Source organism: Tenrec ecaudatus, chromosome 12, assembly GCF_050624435.1.
Source record: "Tenrec ecaudatus isolate mTenEca1 chromosome 12, mTenEca1.hap1, whole genome shotgun sequence".
Lineage (NCBI taxonomy): Eukaryota > Metazoa > Chordata > Mammalia > Afrosoricida > Tenrecidae > Tenrec > Tenrec ecaudatus.
Genome location: NC_134541.1, coordinates 128,506,035 through 128,522,755, shown reverse-complemented (window position 1 = coordinate 128,522,755; position 16,721 = coordinate 128,506,035). Strand labels below are relative to the sequence as shown.

General features: G+C 55.8%; 2 protein-coding genes across 6 annotated transcripts in view; both read right to left on the bottom strand.

The window, feature by feature from the left end:
- Positions 1–1,061: 1,061 nt before the first annotated feature.
- Positions 1,062–4,884, bottom strand: UPK3B (uroplakin 3B). Its single transcript, XM_075564896.1, has 6 exons — positions 4,806–4,884; positions 4,499–4,648; positions 3,501–3,735; positions 2,377–2,456; positions 1,728–1,857; positions 1,062–1,350 (listed from the first exon to the last, which is right to left on the bottom strand). Exons 1-6 carry the CDS (start codon positions 4,882–4,884, stop codon positions 1,224–1,226), a joined length of 801 nt encoding a protein of 266 aa, XP_075421011.1. The 3' UTR covers positions 1,062–1,223.
- A 9,176-nt stretch (positions 4,885–14,060) lies between these two features.
- DTX2 (deltex E3 ubiquitin ligase 2) overlaps positions 14,061–16,721 on the bottom strand; it is a 38,855-nt gene continuing 36,194 nt past the window's right edge. For all 5 annotated transcript variants that reach the window (XM_075564894.1, XM_075564893.1, XM_075564892.1 and 2 more), the window contains 2 exons: positions 16,090–16,179; positions 14,061–14,723 (listed from right to left, as the gene is read on the bottom strand). In XM_075564894.1, coding sequence (XP_075421009.1) covers positions 14,496–14,723; positions 16,090–16,179 — 318 coding nt within the window. In that variant the 3' untranslated portion in view covers positions 14,061–14,495. The remainder of the gene's footprint in view (positions 14,724–16,089; positions 16,180–16,721) is intronic.

The window sequence follows — 16,721 nt, the reverse complement described above, 5'->3', positions numbered from 1 at the left end:
GGCTGCAATGACTCTAGTCCAAGTCCGGGGACAGATGAGGGGCAGCCCTGGGCTGGTGGCAGGGCCAGACTCTACGGGTGACAACTTCACGCCCCTCTCACCCCCTCAGGATCAATACCAGGTAGCACTCAGAGCACGTTTATTCAACCCAATGATGGGTGGGTGCTGCCGGTCACCCTGCTGGGAAGGCTCATGGCCAGCCCAGGGTACTGGAGAGGAGCCCAGGGGCTCGGATGGGGGGTGGGGGTAGCAGTGAATCCAGGGGGGTGGGCAAGTCACTAAGCCTGGACCTCAATTCAGCTCTTGTTCCAGAACAGTGACCCTACAGCACAGGGTGGTTCTGAACGGCAGATCCCGTGTAACCCACCTTCCCACTCGGTCTCCCCCACTGAGAAATGGTTATGGCTGTGAGTGTGGACACCACAGGGGTGTCCTTCATGGTGAGGACCCCTGAGTTCCCTAGGGCCCTCCAGTGGCCCCCCAGTAGGGCCATGCGCGGTACTAGGCAACTGGCAGCGTCGGGTGAGCGTCTGCAGCGGCGCGCTGGCGCGCCCCTGTGGCCATGCTGGGAAACGCAGCCCCCTCCCAGAGCCCTAGCTGGGGAGACCGGCCTGAGGGTATCCAAGGGTCCCATCTCCCAGCAATAACAGGGGACTCTGAACAGGGGACTCTGAACACGTGGTCAGCTGTGGCCCCGAGGTCAGGAGCTTCCGGGCCCGTCTGTAGCCCTGAGGCCCCACACTGAACGTGCACACAGCCAGCTCTCAACGATGATGGAGCGGCGGACCAACTTGCATGTGTTCGGAATTGGTGACTACATATTCCTAGGGGCAGCCACACCGCCTGACCTTTGTTCCCAGGAAATTCCCGCTCAGGCAGGGCTGCCTGAGCCTGATACCAACCCCAGTCTCTGGTGGCTGGGACGGGGCAGAGGGAGACTCAAACCTCAGGTGGCTGAGCACGGTCCTTGATGGCTTCCCTGGTCACAGACCGCAAACTCCTCCACAGGAGGGCAGGCAGAAGAGGGGTGGGGCTTGGGGTGGGTGCTGATGGAGGGCAGTTTCAGCTGGGGCTGGGGGCAGCTGGGGGCAGCACGAAGTGGGTAAAGGCAAGGATCCCAGGCTGGGGGTGGGGGCAGGGGCTGGAGATGAACCCTGCACCTCATCTCCTCCCCCCCAACTCCCATCTCCCTTTGCTTAGTCGCACAGCCTGGCTAGGACCTTTCAGCCTACGGGCAGCGTGGTGGCTTCGCTGGGCGGGATGTGGTGGGTCGTGTAGCGCTTCCCTATGAAGGAGCCGATCCTCAGCTGCTCGGGGGTAGGCAGCTCCTCAGGCAACCAGAGACTGGAGCTGTGGTGGGAAGGGCCTCGCTGAGACCCTGCAGCCACCCCACCCCCATCACCACCTCCCCACTGCCATGGCCATGCCCCACAGATCCCTGTAGCCTCCTCCCTTCCATAACCCGAGAATGCCTGCCTCCTCCAGGGGACCCCCTGACTAGCCTGGTCACGTCAGGGCCACCACAGAGAGAAGGACTGACACATTGGGGGACAGGTGATTGAAGTCCTTTCTGGAGGCCTGTCCCCAGAGGAGCGGTGGGGGCCATCCTCCTGCACCCCTTGGAGACCTTACTTCACTGGGGTCCTTGACTGGGTGGGGGTGGGGCTAAGGGGGAGAGAGGAGGGAGAAGAGGGGCCTGCAGGAATCTGGGGGCCCAGGCCACTCACAAACGCATGGTGGAGGCGGCCAGGAAGGCCAGGAGCAGGAGGCCCGCCAGAGAGGAGAGGACGGAGCTGATGACGATCATGCCCCCACTTCGCCGCCCTGGCCACGTGTCGATGGAGCTCGGGGCCCTCCCTGCACACACAGTAATGCTCAGGCTGTCACCACCTCCCCCAACGCTCGCTCCCCAAGGCCTGGCTGCCCAGGCAGCCTCCGCGGGCGGGGGGGGGCGGGGGGGATTGGGGACCCCTCCCATCTGTCTAGCTCAGCCTGGCCTCAGCGACCAGCACCTGATCACAGGGCCCGGGCTGTACCCTAACGTTGCCTGGCCCATAGAAGCAGATAACTCAGGGCTGATCCTGGATTCCGGACCTGCAGAGGCCAGCCCTCCCCGGCTCTACCCCTGCAGCCCCTTGGGGTGCAGCTTAGGGAAGCCTCCCTTCTGACCCCGCCTCCTTCGGGGCTGCCCCTCCCCCAGGTCGTTTGCTCCTAAGGCTAGGGAGACTGGGGCTGCGGGGTGAGAGGCCCTGGGAACCGCCCCCAACTCCCCAGCATCATGGGAGCCGGGCAGAGAGGTCAGTGCGCTTGTCCATTTTGCAGAAGGCGACAAGCTGGCCCACGAGAGCCGGTCAGGATCTCCCCGCCAGCCCCTACCTCGGAGGAGAACGATGGGGTCTGACCACCTGGTCTCGGCCCTGGGAGCGCCCCTGGCGTCCATCAGGAGGAACTTCACCCTAGGGGAGGAGGGCGGGGGAGCAGGGGAGAAGGGGCGGGGACACTTCTTAGATGCCTCCGCCGACAGGTGTTCCCTCCCTCCGGCAGACCCCGGACTTCTGTGCCGGGCCTTCGGCCCAGTCCACGGTGGCGGGTCTCCCCGCAGGGTGGCTGCCAGCTAGGGCCCGGCCCCGCACCCCTCTCTCTGGCCCGGGGACCTCTGCCAGCCGCCCCATCCTTGTAGATCTTCCGATTTGGGCCGGCCCACAGGTTTAAGGCGTCCCAGAGATTGTGTGTCATATGCAATCTCCCAAGAGCAGGGCTGGAGGGCGGGCCGGTGGGGTGGGGGAGAGGCAGGGTGAGCCCGGGGCTGGGCAGAGAATCGCCCATTTTATCTTTGTGCACAGTGGGGGTTTTCTGAAGTCTCTGGACCACAAGGGAGCCCGCCGGTGGATTCCGAGGGAAATCGCTCTGATGGCTGCTGGAGCTGGGGACACGGGGTCTGGGGGAGACGCAGAGCCCCGGTGGGTGAGAGGGCAGAGAACCAGGTCCAGGGTGCTGCTGTCGATGGGCAAACTTCCGCTTCCTGCTTCAGGCCCCGCCCTGTCCTCCCTCCTCCCTCCTCCCTCCTCCCTCCTCCCTCCTCCCACTCCTCCCAGCTGCGCCTCTCTTTTTTAAAATCATTCCACATACGCCCTTAATATGGACATACCATTTGACAGTGTGCACCGCAGTTTGTCTCCAAAATGAGTGATCGCCAACACTCCTGTACCCCTAACTTCCTTCTCCCCACCTGGCTAAGCCCCCCAGCCTGAGCTTCCTGCCAGATTTCCGGTGGGAGGCGCAAGTGCACAAGTGGGGCATCTCCGGCTGGGCACTCCCTGGGGCCCTCCCCTTACGTCTGGAACAAGACTAGCGCCTGTCGGCCCCCACTGGGAGGAGGGCTGACCAATATGTGCAAACAGGAAAGGGGGTGGGGGGTTGGACAAAGGTAAGGGGTGTTAGAGGACAGCATGCAGCCCCAAGCAGAACCCTGACCCCAGCCATGAGGTGTGGTGGCTCACCTGTAAGGCCCAGGGCTGGGCAGGGGGCCATTGCAGTAGGTCAGCTGGCGGTCAGCAAGGCAGCGAGCATTGTTGCCCACCCGCAGGAGCGGGATGCTGCTACCACCACCAGCAGGGTCCGTGCAGGGTAGCTGCATCGGGGACAGGGGCAGCGTCATATAATGGCCACTGGTCAGTAGCTCAGGGAAGGCAGGGATCTCAGCCAGTGTCTTGGGGTTCTGGAAGTCTCTGGAGGCTGCAGGTGGACAGAGAGACAAGTGCATCGTGCTGACCTATCCTCCCCTGCCTTCCAATAGTCCCTTGGTAGCCCAGCAGGCCACCCCTCCCCAGCAGGACCCAGAGGCACCATCTGGACACCAATCAGACTGTGATACTCTCTGAAAGCCCCGTCTGGATGGAGCCCCTGCCCCACCCCGCTCCCCACCCAGGCTGTTTGCCTTCTGCATTCCAGATACCCAGTGGCTCTTTCTCCAAGCCCTGGTGGTGTAGTGGTGACCCGTTGGGCTGCGAACGGCAAGGCTGGCAGTTCAAAACCACCGGCTACTCCTCAGGAGAAAGACAAGGCTTTCTATTCCCATAAGCAGGTACAGTCTCCGCGACTCACAGGAGCAGTTCTACCCGGTCCTCTAGGGTCACTAGGCGTCGGCTTCGACTCCATGGCAGTGACAGTGAGTTTGAGTAGTTCCTCCAGCCCAGAAAGCCCCAGCTCATGTGCCCCCTCCCAGCATCCTGCATCCCCTCACCGGCCCCTCCCATGGCCAAAGCCCAGCAGGCATTTGGGTACCCGGGCTTTCCACCGGCGTGAAGAGTGACAGCCTGGAAACTCACAGGGGCGGGTCGCCCTGTCGCTCAGAGTTGCGCTGACCCCGCTACGAAGACCGGGGGTGTTTGGAGCACATTCACACTCGAGCAGCTGTGGCAAGAACTGGCGAGGGCCGGGCGTCCAGGTCCCACTCTCCGGCCCCCGCCCTCCCCTCCAGCCCCAGCCCACCACGCACCATTGCTGAAAGCCACCACCAGCCAGATGGTGTCAGTGGCCTGGGCGTGCCCATCAAGGACGCAGCGCGGCTGCTCCAGGGAGAAGGTGCTGGCAGTGACCTTGCCTTCCAGGTTCCAGGCTGTTATCTGAGGCGTGTAGGGGATCAAGTCTGGGGGACAAGGGTAGGCCGTGGTGACCACGCAGAGGAATGCAGGGCCACTGGGAGTAATGGGCACTGTCTCTCCCAATTGGGGGTGAGTTAGGGTTAGGCCCAGGCCAGCTCCCTGCCCCGACTCACCCCCCACCTCTACAGGACCCCCACTCACCCAGGCTTCTGCTGGGCCGGAGCCAACTCAACACCAGGAGCAGTAGCCAGGGGCGCAGCTGCCTCTGGGGGATCCCCATGGCGCCAGCCAGCGCCCAGCTAACTTGCATATCCACAGGAGAGCAGGGACGGCCTCCTGGGCACCCTACCCCCACCCCAGAAGAGCTGGTTAGTCTGGCTGCCAAGCTGGGGTGGGGGTTAAAAAGACTTATAGCTGCAAACACCCAGCTCCCCTCAGCAGTCCAGCCCGTCACTGGGAGCAGGCGTGGCCAGCGCTCTGTGATACCAGGCCCCACCCGGGTCAGGCTCCACCACCCCAGTGAGGGAAAGTGGCCACTGGAACGCTAGATGCCAGCTGAGGCACCCTAGTACCCAGAGTAAATATCTGGACCAGGCCGGGGAGGAGGGGCTGACCTCAGGGAAACAGAGGTGGAGGCTAGTGGAGGCTGCTTCGAGCCTGAGATTCCTGAGCCCCGGGTGCCAGGAGCCACCCACAGCTGCCTAGTCCCACCCGGTGTGTGGGAGCAGGGTGTGGTGGGATGGAGGGGCCAGGGAACAGGGCAGGCCCAAACAACCCAGCACCGTCTCTAGGCCATACCTCATCCCTCATGGCCAGCATGGGCTCCTCTGCTCCTGTGTCCACTGGACTCAGACCTGGGCCCCTTGGCCTCTGGCAGACCTTCTACCTACGTTACTCCTTTTGGGTCTGTGCATGTTTTATCAAGGAGCCTAGTGGCAGCGTGGTTGCATGTTAGGCTGCTAACTTTAAGGTTCATAGTTCAAACCCACAAGCTAGGCCAAGGGAAAAATGAGGCTTTCTACTCCCATAAACAGTGACAGTCTCAGAAACCCACAGGGACAGTTCTACCCTGTTCTGTAGGATTGCTGAGTTGGAATCAATCTGGTGGCAGCGAGTGGGGGGTCTATATGTTTTATTGAGTTAGAATTTCCATATCATAAAATACCCTTTTATAGCGAATGAGTCTGTGGAAGGGGTGCCATCCTCCATTCATCATATAATTGATTCCAGATCATTCTCATCATCCCAACGAAACTCTGTAACCACTGTGTCCCAACCCCTGGCCACTGTGAGCCTGCTTTCCTGTCCCTGGAGATTTGTCTATTCTGGTTGGTTGACATATAGCCAGTCCCTGGGCTTTAAGAAAAATTTGAAGGTAAGTCAGAAGAGTTGCTTATGCTTATTTATCTTGACCTTAGAGAAAGGGACCCCTGGTAACACAGTGGTGATACATTGGGCTGGTAACCACGGGTCAGCAGTTTCGAAACCACCAGCCACTCTGAAGGGGAAAGAGGAGGCTTTCTACTCCCCCAAAGAGTTACAGCCTCAGAAACCCACAGGGGCAGTTCTACACTGTCCTATAGGGTGCTGTGAGTTGGAATTGACTGATGGCAGTGAGGTTTTTGTTTTTTTGTGTGAGAGGGGCCTTGGCCATGTCCTGGGCTCACACAGAGGGCTGCTAACCCAGAGGTCAGCAGTTTGGATCCCGCAGCCACTCTGTGGCAGAAAGATGAGGCAGTCTGCTCCCATCAAGATACACAGGGAAAGGGGGCCCTCCTCCGGAAAGTGTTGAAAAGCAAGGATGTCACTTGGGCTTGACCCAAGCCATGCTATTGTCAATCGCCTCATCTGCGTGGGAAAGTTGGACATGGAATAAGGAAGACCACAGACAAACCCGATGCATTTGAACTGTGGTGTTGGCGAAGAACATTCAGAGTACCAGAGACTGAGAACAAACAAGTTCCTTTTGGCACAAATACAGCCAGCATGCGCCTTAGAGGCTCGGATCGAGAGATGTGGTCTCCTGTCCTGTGGACATGTGATCGGGCATCACGGTTGGGAAAGCTGCGGGGCAGTGAACAAGAAGGCCCTGGACACGGTGGAGCGGCACCGGGGCGGCCACCACAGGCTGAAGCGTAACCAATGTGAGGATGGTGCAGGTCCGTGTTGTGTGCCGTTGCATCCAGGGTTGCTGATTCAGAACCCCACGGCCCGCACCACAACACAGGGTCACTGTGAGTCGGCACCGACCGGCAGGCAGCGGGTTTGGTGGCATGCAGGAGCGGCCCTGGCGACATCGTGGGCGCCACCTTCGGCTGCTTATATCAGATCAGCAGTTCAAACACACCTGTCTCTCCGAAGGCAGAAGAGGAGGCTGCCTCCTCTGGGAAAGGCTGTTTGGAACCCGAGGGCTCGGTTCTGTTCCGTCCAGCATCGCCGTTGGGTCTGCCTGGACTCGCTGGCAGTGTCAGAAAGGCTGGAGGCCTGTGCCCCGTACAGGCCGCACGCGCAGGAAGTGAAGGGGATTGTGATGAAATTGTGGCGAGTTTCACTGGGTTGGCTGCTCTGAGGACTGAGCCCGAGACAACGGCACAGGATGGGCAGTCTCCTTCTAGCATGTGCAGGCTCCCAGCTGCTGGAACCCACTCGATAGGCAGCTGCCCACGATGGGTAGGAAGTGGCATCTCACTGTGGCCCGAGCTTGCGTGTCCCTCATGCCTAATGATGCTGAGCATTTTTTCATGTGCTTGTTGCTCCTTTGTATCCTGCTCAGAGGAGCCCTGGTGGCTGGAGTTACAGTCCACGGGAAAAGACCGGGCTTTCTACTCCTGTATGGAGTTACAGTGCACGGGAAAAGAACAGGCTTTCTACTCCTGTATGGAATTACAGTCCACGGGAGAAAGACCAGGCTTTCTACTCCTGTATGGAGTTACAGTCCATGGGAAAAGACTGGGCTTTCTACTCCTGTATGGAGTTACAGCCCACGGGAGAAAGACCGGGCTTTCTACTCCTGTATAGGTGTCTCTGACACCCAGGGGGCCAGTTCTACTCTGTGCTGTAGGGCCACTAGGAATCGGTAGGAGCGAGACATGTTTATTTATTCAAATGTGTTGCTTCACTTCCGGCGGTACAGGATGCTGGGCCTCACAAAGACGGAAGAGCGGCTCTGGCAGGCTTCTGACCTCACAGCTGAGAGAGGAACAGCTGAGGGGGGAGAACTAGAGATGAACCGCTTATGTTTCTTTCTGTATTACAAACATCCATTCTTAAATGTACAGTAGGGCCCAAGACAACACTTCACATTCTGTCGGTTACAGCAGGGCATCCGATGTGTGCACAGGGATGGGATCAAGGGTCATCACTGCTGGGTCACTGTGTCAGTCTGGGTAGACTAGAGAAACAAATTCATAGACACTCATGTGTACCTGAGTTTGTTTTTTTAATTTTTGCTTTGTCTTTCATCTTTTTAAAATAATTTTATTGGAGGCTCGTACAACTCTTATCACAATCCATCCATCCACTGTGTCAAGCACATTTGTACATTTGTTGCCATCATCATTCTCAAAACATTTGCTTTCTACTTGAGCCCTTGGTATCAGCTCATTTTTCCCCTTCCCTCCCTCACCCTTGATAATTTATAAATTATCATCATTTTGTCAGTTTTATAGAAAGGGTAAAAAAATTTTTTTTAATTAAAAAAAAGAAAGGGTACTTGTACATTAAGAAAGCATTCCCAACCCAGTCTAGATGAAGTCCGTAAGTCCAGTATCTCATAGATTGGTATCAGACATATGGGTTAATATCGGACTTATGGATTGATCTGGACAGGGATGTGTTTTTTTTTGAGGGGGGGGGATGTCTTCTTAAGGTACAATTACTATTATATACGCTGAAATGCATCCCTGCCATCTGTGGAGGCTGCAGGCACATTCTCTCAGTAAGACACTCGTCTCAGTCTTGCTAGGAAGCTTTCTAAAAAGGTGGGTACTTCCTGCACCATGGAAAACAATGGTTTTGAGGTCACGGATGAAATCCAATTTTTAACAAAATTCAGATGGACATCTTCCCCTATCACTAAAGCTTCCAACCCGATCCTGGGAATGCTGCCCAGCCCCACAGAAAACCAGTGTTCAGACAGCCCGAGCGTGTTAAGGACAGTCACCAGGATCTCAGATGAACTCAGGCAGAGGTCAACTCTGAGGAGTCTGGTGACTCCAAGGGGCAATCTTAGAGGACAAGGACCATACCAGAGGCTTAACAGGAAGAGATGTTAAGGCAATGGGAACCTGTCCTGGGAGGAAAGGCCAGCCAAGCCCCACCGCAGAGGTCCTGTCCCCACGCACTAGTTGCCCTGGATGCAGGCAACTCGGCACCTCAGCCCAAGACTGCTGCGCCGGCTTCTACGTTCTGTGTCATCGCCTTTGGCTGCGTGGCTCTGGAGCTCTATGAGGGTTGGTTAAGTTTTTATAGTTGGGAGTGACATCAGTGGTTTTTCATGTCACAGGCTATATGGTTTATGTCCATGGAATAATGATGAAATTTACATAATTTAGTATTGTTTTTGCTTCTAGGCCTTCCCCTCTAGACGGTGGGCTGGAGGTTCATTGTGGGCAGTGGAGTAGGGTGTGGGATTGTGTAACATTTTGGTGGCTCATTTTGGGATTAATAGTGTTTCTAGGTATTTAGGGGGATACTAATGGTGCTCGGGCTATATGATAGCATAGCGATGAGGACTCTCCTGAGACTGGTATCAAATGCTGCAGTTATAGGTGCTTTCTGCTTAGGCTGATTTGTGGTGTTTTATTAAATGAGAATTTGGCATGCGGGTTATAAAGTTTAATGGTATTTAGTGAAGAAATTGGTTTATGTTCGGGAAGATTATATAGGGGTTCAACTTTATAAAATGAGGGAAGCTATATAATAGCTTTGGCTGGACCAGACCAAAACCAGGGATGCACATGGTAGACAATGGTGGAGGAGGGGGGGAAAGGAAAACAAAAGGATGAATACAAGGAAGAAAAGGGGAGCGGGGGGCATGGGGCACTAATCCACCCAAGGGGAGGGTATTGTTTATATCTCCACAGGGAAAGTGGGACCAGACTTCAACCCAGTGCTGCAAGGTGTGAATGCAATATCCCGGTGTGGAGTAGGGAACCAGTGGAGAGGTCTGGGAGGCTGGCCCCAGCACCATAAATTAAGTGGATTCCTGCCCCTCCCCCCAAAAGAATTTGTTCCAAAGGACGACATTGACTCTGCAGCTCCGGGAGATGGACATATCTGATCAGAGCACACGGGAGCAGAAGAAGGGGCAGGAGGAGAGAGTGGAGCACAGCCTGGCCCACCAGGCCGTGAGGATGATGTTCCTGATTAGAGCAGCCAGTCCACAGAGAGAATAACATGGCTGGCCCCACTACGAGAAATGATGCCCCTCAGTGACTAAGGGCGATACAGGGGACAGCACCGGAGACACAGTGTGGGAATTGCACCTGACCTGATCCCACCACACCGAGGCAAATCACTGGGGGAGTGCAGCGGAACAGCAAGGGAATGGAGCAGCAAGGTCCCCAGGGAATGCTGAAAGTGGACTTTGGGGCCAGGGCGTGGTGCCCCAACAGACTGGACTGGAAAACGCTCCTAAGGGCCAGCAAACGATCCCTGAACCTAACTACAAGCTTTTCTCTTGTGAACTGTTTTTTTCTGTTCTTTGTCAGTGGTTTGTTTTTGTTGTTTTGTTGTCTGGTTGTATACTGTTGCTTTGTTTTCCTCTGCCTTGTTTTCGTGCATGTTAGTGTCTCCACAGGTCTGTCTGAATAGGACAGGCTGGATGAACTATCTGGAGGAAAAACAACGGGACCGACAGTTCCGGGGGGACTTGGGGTGGGGGGGTAGGGGGGTAAGGAAGTGGTGTTAACAAACACAGGGACAAGGGAACAACATGGGACCCAAAATGGTAGTGAGGGGGGAGTGGCAGGCCTGGTGGGGAATGATCAAGGGTAAGGTTGCTTAGAGAAGAGGTATTCTCTAGCCCAGGTGGCAACGAAGCATGGTAGTAGGGCAGGAGGAAAGTCAAGGGAGATGGAGGAAAGAGCTAGGAGTCAAAGGGCATTTATGGAGGTCTAGACAAAGACATGTACATGCAAATATATATAGGAGGATGGGGAAATAGATCTATGTGTCTATATTTATAGGTTAAGTATTAAGGTGGTGGAAGGACCTTGGGCCTCTACTCAAACACTCCCTCAATACATGAATACTTTCTTTTATTAAATTGGAACTCTATGATGCTCACTCTCCCAACACACCTGCTGGAGCCAAAGGGAGTGAACAAGTAAATGTGGTGAAGAAAGCTGATGGTGCCCGGCTATCAAAAGAGATAGTGACTGGGGTCTTAAAGGCTTGAAGATAAACAAGCGGCCATCTAGCTCAGAAGCAACAAAGTCCACATGGAAGAACACCCCAGCCTGTGTGACGAGTGGTCCCGAAGGGATCAGTTACCAGGCATCAAAGAACAAAAAATCATATCATTGACTGCACACCTCCATGATAGGATCGCTGAAGACAAATGGGTACATATGCAAATGTGGTGAAGAAAGTTGATGGTGCCCGGCTATCAAAAGAGATAGTGTCTGGGGTCTTAAAGGCTTGAAGATGAACAAGCGGCCATCTAGCTCAGAAGCAAAAAAGCCCACATGGAAGCACACCGGCCAGTGCCATCACGAGGTGCCAAAGGGACCAGGTATAAGACATCATGCAAAAAAAAAAAAAAAGATATGTGTATGTGTATATATGTATGTGTGTGTGTATATATATATATATATATACATACACCATATTGAATGAAGGGGGAAGTGCAGAGTGGAGACCCAAGGCCCAAGTGTCAGCCAATGGAGATCCCCTCATAGAAGGGTTTAGGAGAGGAGATGGGTTAGGGTGCGAGGTAGTACCGATGAAGAACACAGCTTTCCCCCAGATCCTGGATGCTTCCTCCCCCCAACTACCATGATCCAAATTCTACCTTGCAGGACTGGATAGGGCAGAGGCTGTACACTGGTACATATGGGGACTGGAGGCACAGGGAACCCAGGGTGGATGATACCTTCAGGACTAAGGGTGTGAGGGACGATGCTGGGAGATTGGAGGTTGAGTGGGTTGGAAAGGGGGAACTGATTACAAGGATCCACATGTGACCTCCTCCCTGGGAGAGGGACAGCAGAGAAGGGGGTGGAGGGAGACTCCGGATAGGGCAAGATATGACAAAATAACGATGTATAAATTACCAAGGGCACATGAGGGAGGCGGGAGTGGGGAGCGGGGAGGGAGGGGAAAAAAAAAAGAGGACCTGATGCAAAGGGCTTAAGTGGAGAGCAAATGCTTTGAGAATGATTGGGGCAGGGAATGTACAGATGTGCTTTATACAATTGATGTATGTATATGCATGGATTGTGATGAGTTTTATGAGCCCCTAATAAAGTGTTTTTTAAAAAAATAATAGCTTTGGCTCGTTGGTGCTTGTTTATAAGTTATTTATAGTAATGGAAATTACTCAGGGGTGTTAAATAATGACAGGGAAAATAAAAAGGATAGAAAATAAAATGGTACTATTCCTTTTTGGCTAGAGATTGAAGATGCTGCTAATACATGGGAGTAGGAAATATTTCTAGGTTAGCCTTTCTCTAGCTAAATGAGGTCAAGAGAAGAGGCGGCGAGTTCTGGGCTTGTTGGTAGACTTATCTGCGGGTCGGTACAATGAACACTTGATGGAAAGTGGCCTAGTTGAGAATTTGTAGGCTGTGGATGAATGAAAATATTTTAGGGTAAGGGTAAGGGGATTTAGTTCAATTGTGACACTAAAGGCTGAGAGAGTAAAGGTTAAAGCGGTCATTTTCAGGTACAAGGTGATAGTTACGAGAAGGAGGAGGGAGACTTGATGAGATGCAAAAACGCTTCCAACTGTAAGATGTTTGACTGCCTTGATTAAATTTTTATTATCCTTACTGACAGTAGTGATTGGTGGAGACCAGGTTGGTTCAGGAAGGTGAAGAAAACCAGTGCTCTACACGGCGTTACGAGGGCTGCAGATGGGCTGGCTCAGGAGACGGTGTGTGATAAGTTAATAGCTCCCGTCATCACATCTTCAGAGTCAAAACCTGTAAAAGGGGCTGGTTGCTCTTCATGCTAGGCTGCCAACTGTTCGTGTCGACGCAGTAAGTGGTAAAGATTAGACAGGCCTCCTATTTTCCTTGTCTTGTTCCTCATTCAGCCTAAGAACGAGGGCATGTGACCAGTTAGCTCTCAGGGATGCAGTGCACAGAGGGGAAGGCACGCGGGTGTGGCTGGTGAATCCCAAGTTTCCATCATCAACCCTGGCTGACCTGAAGAGGAGAATGCAGCAATGAACATCACTTTGTGGGAGAGCACAAATGCTCAACAGGGAACGAAGGACGCCCTGGTTAGATCGTTTTTGAAGAGGCCCGGCCAGCATCGGACCGTGGCTTGCGCTGCGCTGCACGGGCCTCCTTCTTGACATAGAAGTGACTTTTCCCAGGGCGCTCTTCCTTCCACATGCATGGCTCAGGTAAGGACTGTCCTGCCCGAGACTTTCCCTGAGAAACTGACCACCACCCTCCAGCCGTGACCTTGCCCCTCTGGACTTCCTTTGGTTCCCCAAACGCAGACAACATTTTAAAGGACCGTGTTGGGAGTCTCAAGGTTGCCCAAACTGCTGCTTTGCTGTGGTGTAAATTGAAAAGCAAAGAATTCTTTGAGGAAGGGCTAGAGATGGAAAGATTGCCTCCAGAAGGGTACAGACCCTTCTTGGCTACTCAATACATTTATACCAACATGATATGAAATAAAATGTGTGTGTCTCTTGAGTGTGTCTCGTGAGTGTTGGAGGCTGGAGCTGTTTGCCCTGCCCGCCCCCCACTATGTAACATGTGTACGTGTTTAACGTAAGGGCCAGAAGCCAAGCCACCTCCCTGCCCCTCGTCCCTCTCCTCAGCAGAGTAGGGCTGGGCCCTCCCTGTGGTGGCCAGGCGTCTCGGCGAGGGGTCCTGTTAGTAGGCCCTCATCACCGAGCTAGCCTGTGGTCACATCATGTTCCCCACCTGCCCAGAGGGAACATTGCTCTAAACCAGATTGCCAGGGGTGCTGCACCAGGGTGGGGCAGCTCAGGGGGCAGAGTTGCTGGTCTGAACCCGGGAAGGAGAATGGGGTAGTGGGGCTGCACTTGCTCATGGACAAGGTGGTCTGTCCTCCCAGCCATAGCCTCTTCACTTAGCAGGTGGGAAATGGGCAGCCAGGGAAACCCCCTTGCTCAGAGCAGTCTGCAGCAGGGCAGTAAGTGCTTCCCGGCCCCACAGTGTGTGCTGGCCTTCCCACGTGGGGGCCCATGCTCTCTCCTCTCATGCACGCACACCCTCCCCTCCACTGATACACACACCAAGGTCTGTTGGCTTTGGCTATTGGGCATTTATTGCAAACAGAAAATATGAGGTATGAGAAGCTGACCCAGATGCCCTGCCCACACTGGGGGAGATGGGACAATCTCCATTTACCCTGTGCCAGGTCCCAGGCACTGGGGGCCCAAAGCAGCCCTCTGGAGGGCAGAGGGGCCCCATGCAGTGAGGTAGCTCCATCTTATGCCCTGGCTTCAAGTAGAACTCCCCAGGGTTGCCCGATTCCCTCACAGACTCCTGCTCAGGGGGGGACGAGAAGAGGAGACTGACAGACAGGTGCAACCGGGCATCTAGGGGCACGCCCAGTACCAGAACTCACACCCCAGCCTCTCGGGAAGGCACCTTCCTGCCCGCTATCCCAGACAGCGGTGGGGGCATAGGGGGCCGTTGGAGGAGGCCTGGCAGGGCGGGGCAGGGCAGCTCAGGCTGGTGGTCACTGCTGCTCCAGACAGTCCTCGGTCACACCCTGGGCAGCCAGCTCGGCCAGCACGTTCTGCAAGTAGTTGGGGTCAGGGTAGCCGTGGCCTGTCATGTTGCGGTCCATCTCCGTCTTGTGGTGGATCTCGTTCCAGACTACAGTGTCTGTCTCGCCCGTGGTGCTAGACGTCCCCACAGTGAAGATGAGCCGCCTCTTCCAGGCCACCTTCAGGAGCTCCAGGACCTGCCAGCGGGGGACAAGAGTGGCGAGGAGTCCAGCCTGAGCTCTCTTCTTGTCATCCCGGGACTGGGGAGGAGATGCAGTCTGCCTGCAGCCACCTACCCCGACCCTACTTCCTAACTCATGTTTCCCCGGGGATGAGGATGCCCCCAACCAAATGCCCTGCCAGCCGTGTGCAGGGGAGGGAGGGGGGCTTCTGGCCTTCTCTCCATGGGTGCAACCCCAGTGGCCTCATCACACTCAACACTGTGGGTCGTGGGGGGAGTCCAACCTCTGGCTCTAGGCTCCCCCACCAAACCCCAGGAACTAGACCTGCCTACCCAACAGCCCAATAGAGGCTCATAATACTCAACCTGCTAGAGACAAGGTTGTGTTCCACCCACTCTGTCCCTGCCTTGCACGCCCTGAACCCAGTCTCTCAGGCACAAAGCCAGGCCCTCCAGGGTCCATCTTGGATGCACTCCCTTGTGGAATCCCGGTCTCCCCAGCCCCTCCTATTCTTACTGTGCGCTCAGCCTGCACTTGTGGACACCCCGCAATCCCCCCACCCTAGCTTCACACAGCCACTTAGAATAACCCTCCCCCTGCTCCTTGGTCCCCGCTCCCACCTCCAGGCTTTAGTCCCTGCCATCTCAGACTCCACCCCTCAGCTGGCTTCTAGGACCCTCCAGGAGGGAAGCTCCAGGTGCAGACTTCACTTCTCAGATAACCTCCATCTTGCCCCCCATCTTCCATCACATCACGCAATTCTCACTGGCTGAGAGCATGGAGGCTCCCCCACCCATGGGGCTGCTGGGAGAGTCTCCTCACTAGAGGCCCTGGTCAAGTCCGGGGACTGGCCCCTAAAGATGAAGTCCCCAGAGGCCAGACCACAGCAGGGCGGGTGCCAGTCCACCCAAGGGCTCCTGATCGAAGGGGGAAGAACCACAGGCAAAACGGGAAAACGGTGACGGCGACACTCAAGGCCAAGAAGAACCCTGCCCCCCTACCCTCCAAAGAAAGTCAAGAAACCAAGAAGGGGAGGGAGACACAGAAGGCCCTTCCTCAAGCTCAGCGTGAGCACGACCCCTGCACACGCCCGAGTCCTAGTCTGGCTCAGCCTCCAGAAGGGAGACGGCTGCGGTGAGGGGAGCCAACACCGCCGGTGTCCCAGCTCCCAGGGTGCCCGGCAACAAGCGCCAGGGCAAGATGCAGGAGGGCGAGGGCCCCAGCACAGCGGGTTCTCCTCTGTCACCCCACAGAGGGCAGCCTTGGCAAGGCTCTTCCCACACCCCAGCCTGCTCTGCACTCGACACCTTCCCAGAGAGAGGGGTCCATTCTGACCCACCAACAGAAACAAGCTCCCAGGAGTCTCCGGGGCGGGCCTTACCTTGCGGCCCTGGGTGCTGTCAGGAAGGTAGCACTGGCGGGGAAAACCCCTGGCAGTGAATGGCTTTCCAGGGTTGGGGTGCTCAGGGCCCTGCAGAAAAAGCACAAAGAGCAGGGATGAGCGGGGCTAAAGAGGGCTTGCTTGGGCCTGGCCGTAGGGGCGCCAGACACCAGTAACAGCCCGTCTGCCTGAATGGGGTCCATTCTTACTGAATGGGACCAAACCAGCTCCCATATGAAACCCCAGCCCCTGCAGGACCCCACGGAAACGTCACTTCCACTCACAACCACCCCGCCAGGAGTGCCTGGGAGTAAGCCCTCCAGAGACTGGGGCCACTTCTCCTGGACACCGGCTGTTGGGCCTATGGGGGTCTTCCTGGGTGGTGGGTGATGCTCCCCCTCTCCATGACACAGACACAGAACACGCAGGGACATGGGAATACGCAGCAGCAAAAAAAAAAAAAAAAGGATGAGGCGTGGGGATGGTGGGTAGCTCAGGTTCCTGACCCTCTGTCACATGACATGGGGACATCTCCCACGTGGGCTCTAGCCCTGCCTGACATGTGCTCACTGTGGCGTGGAGCCTTGGAGAGAAGTGGAGTAAAGGGGGTGGGGGAGGCATGTGACTCGGCA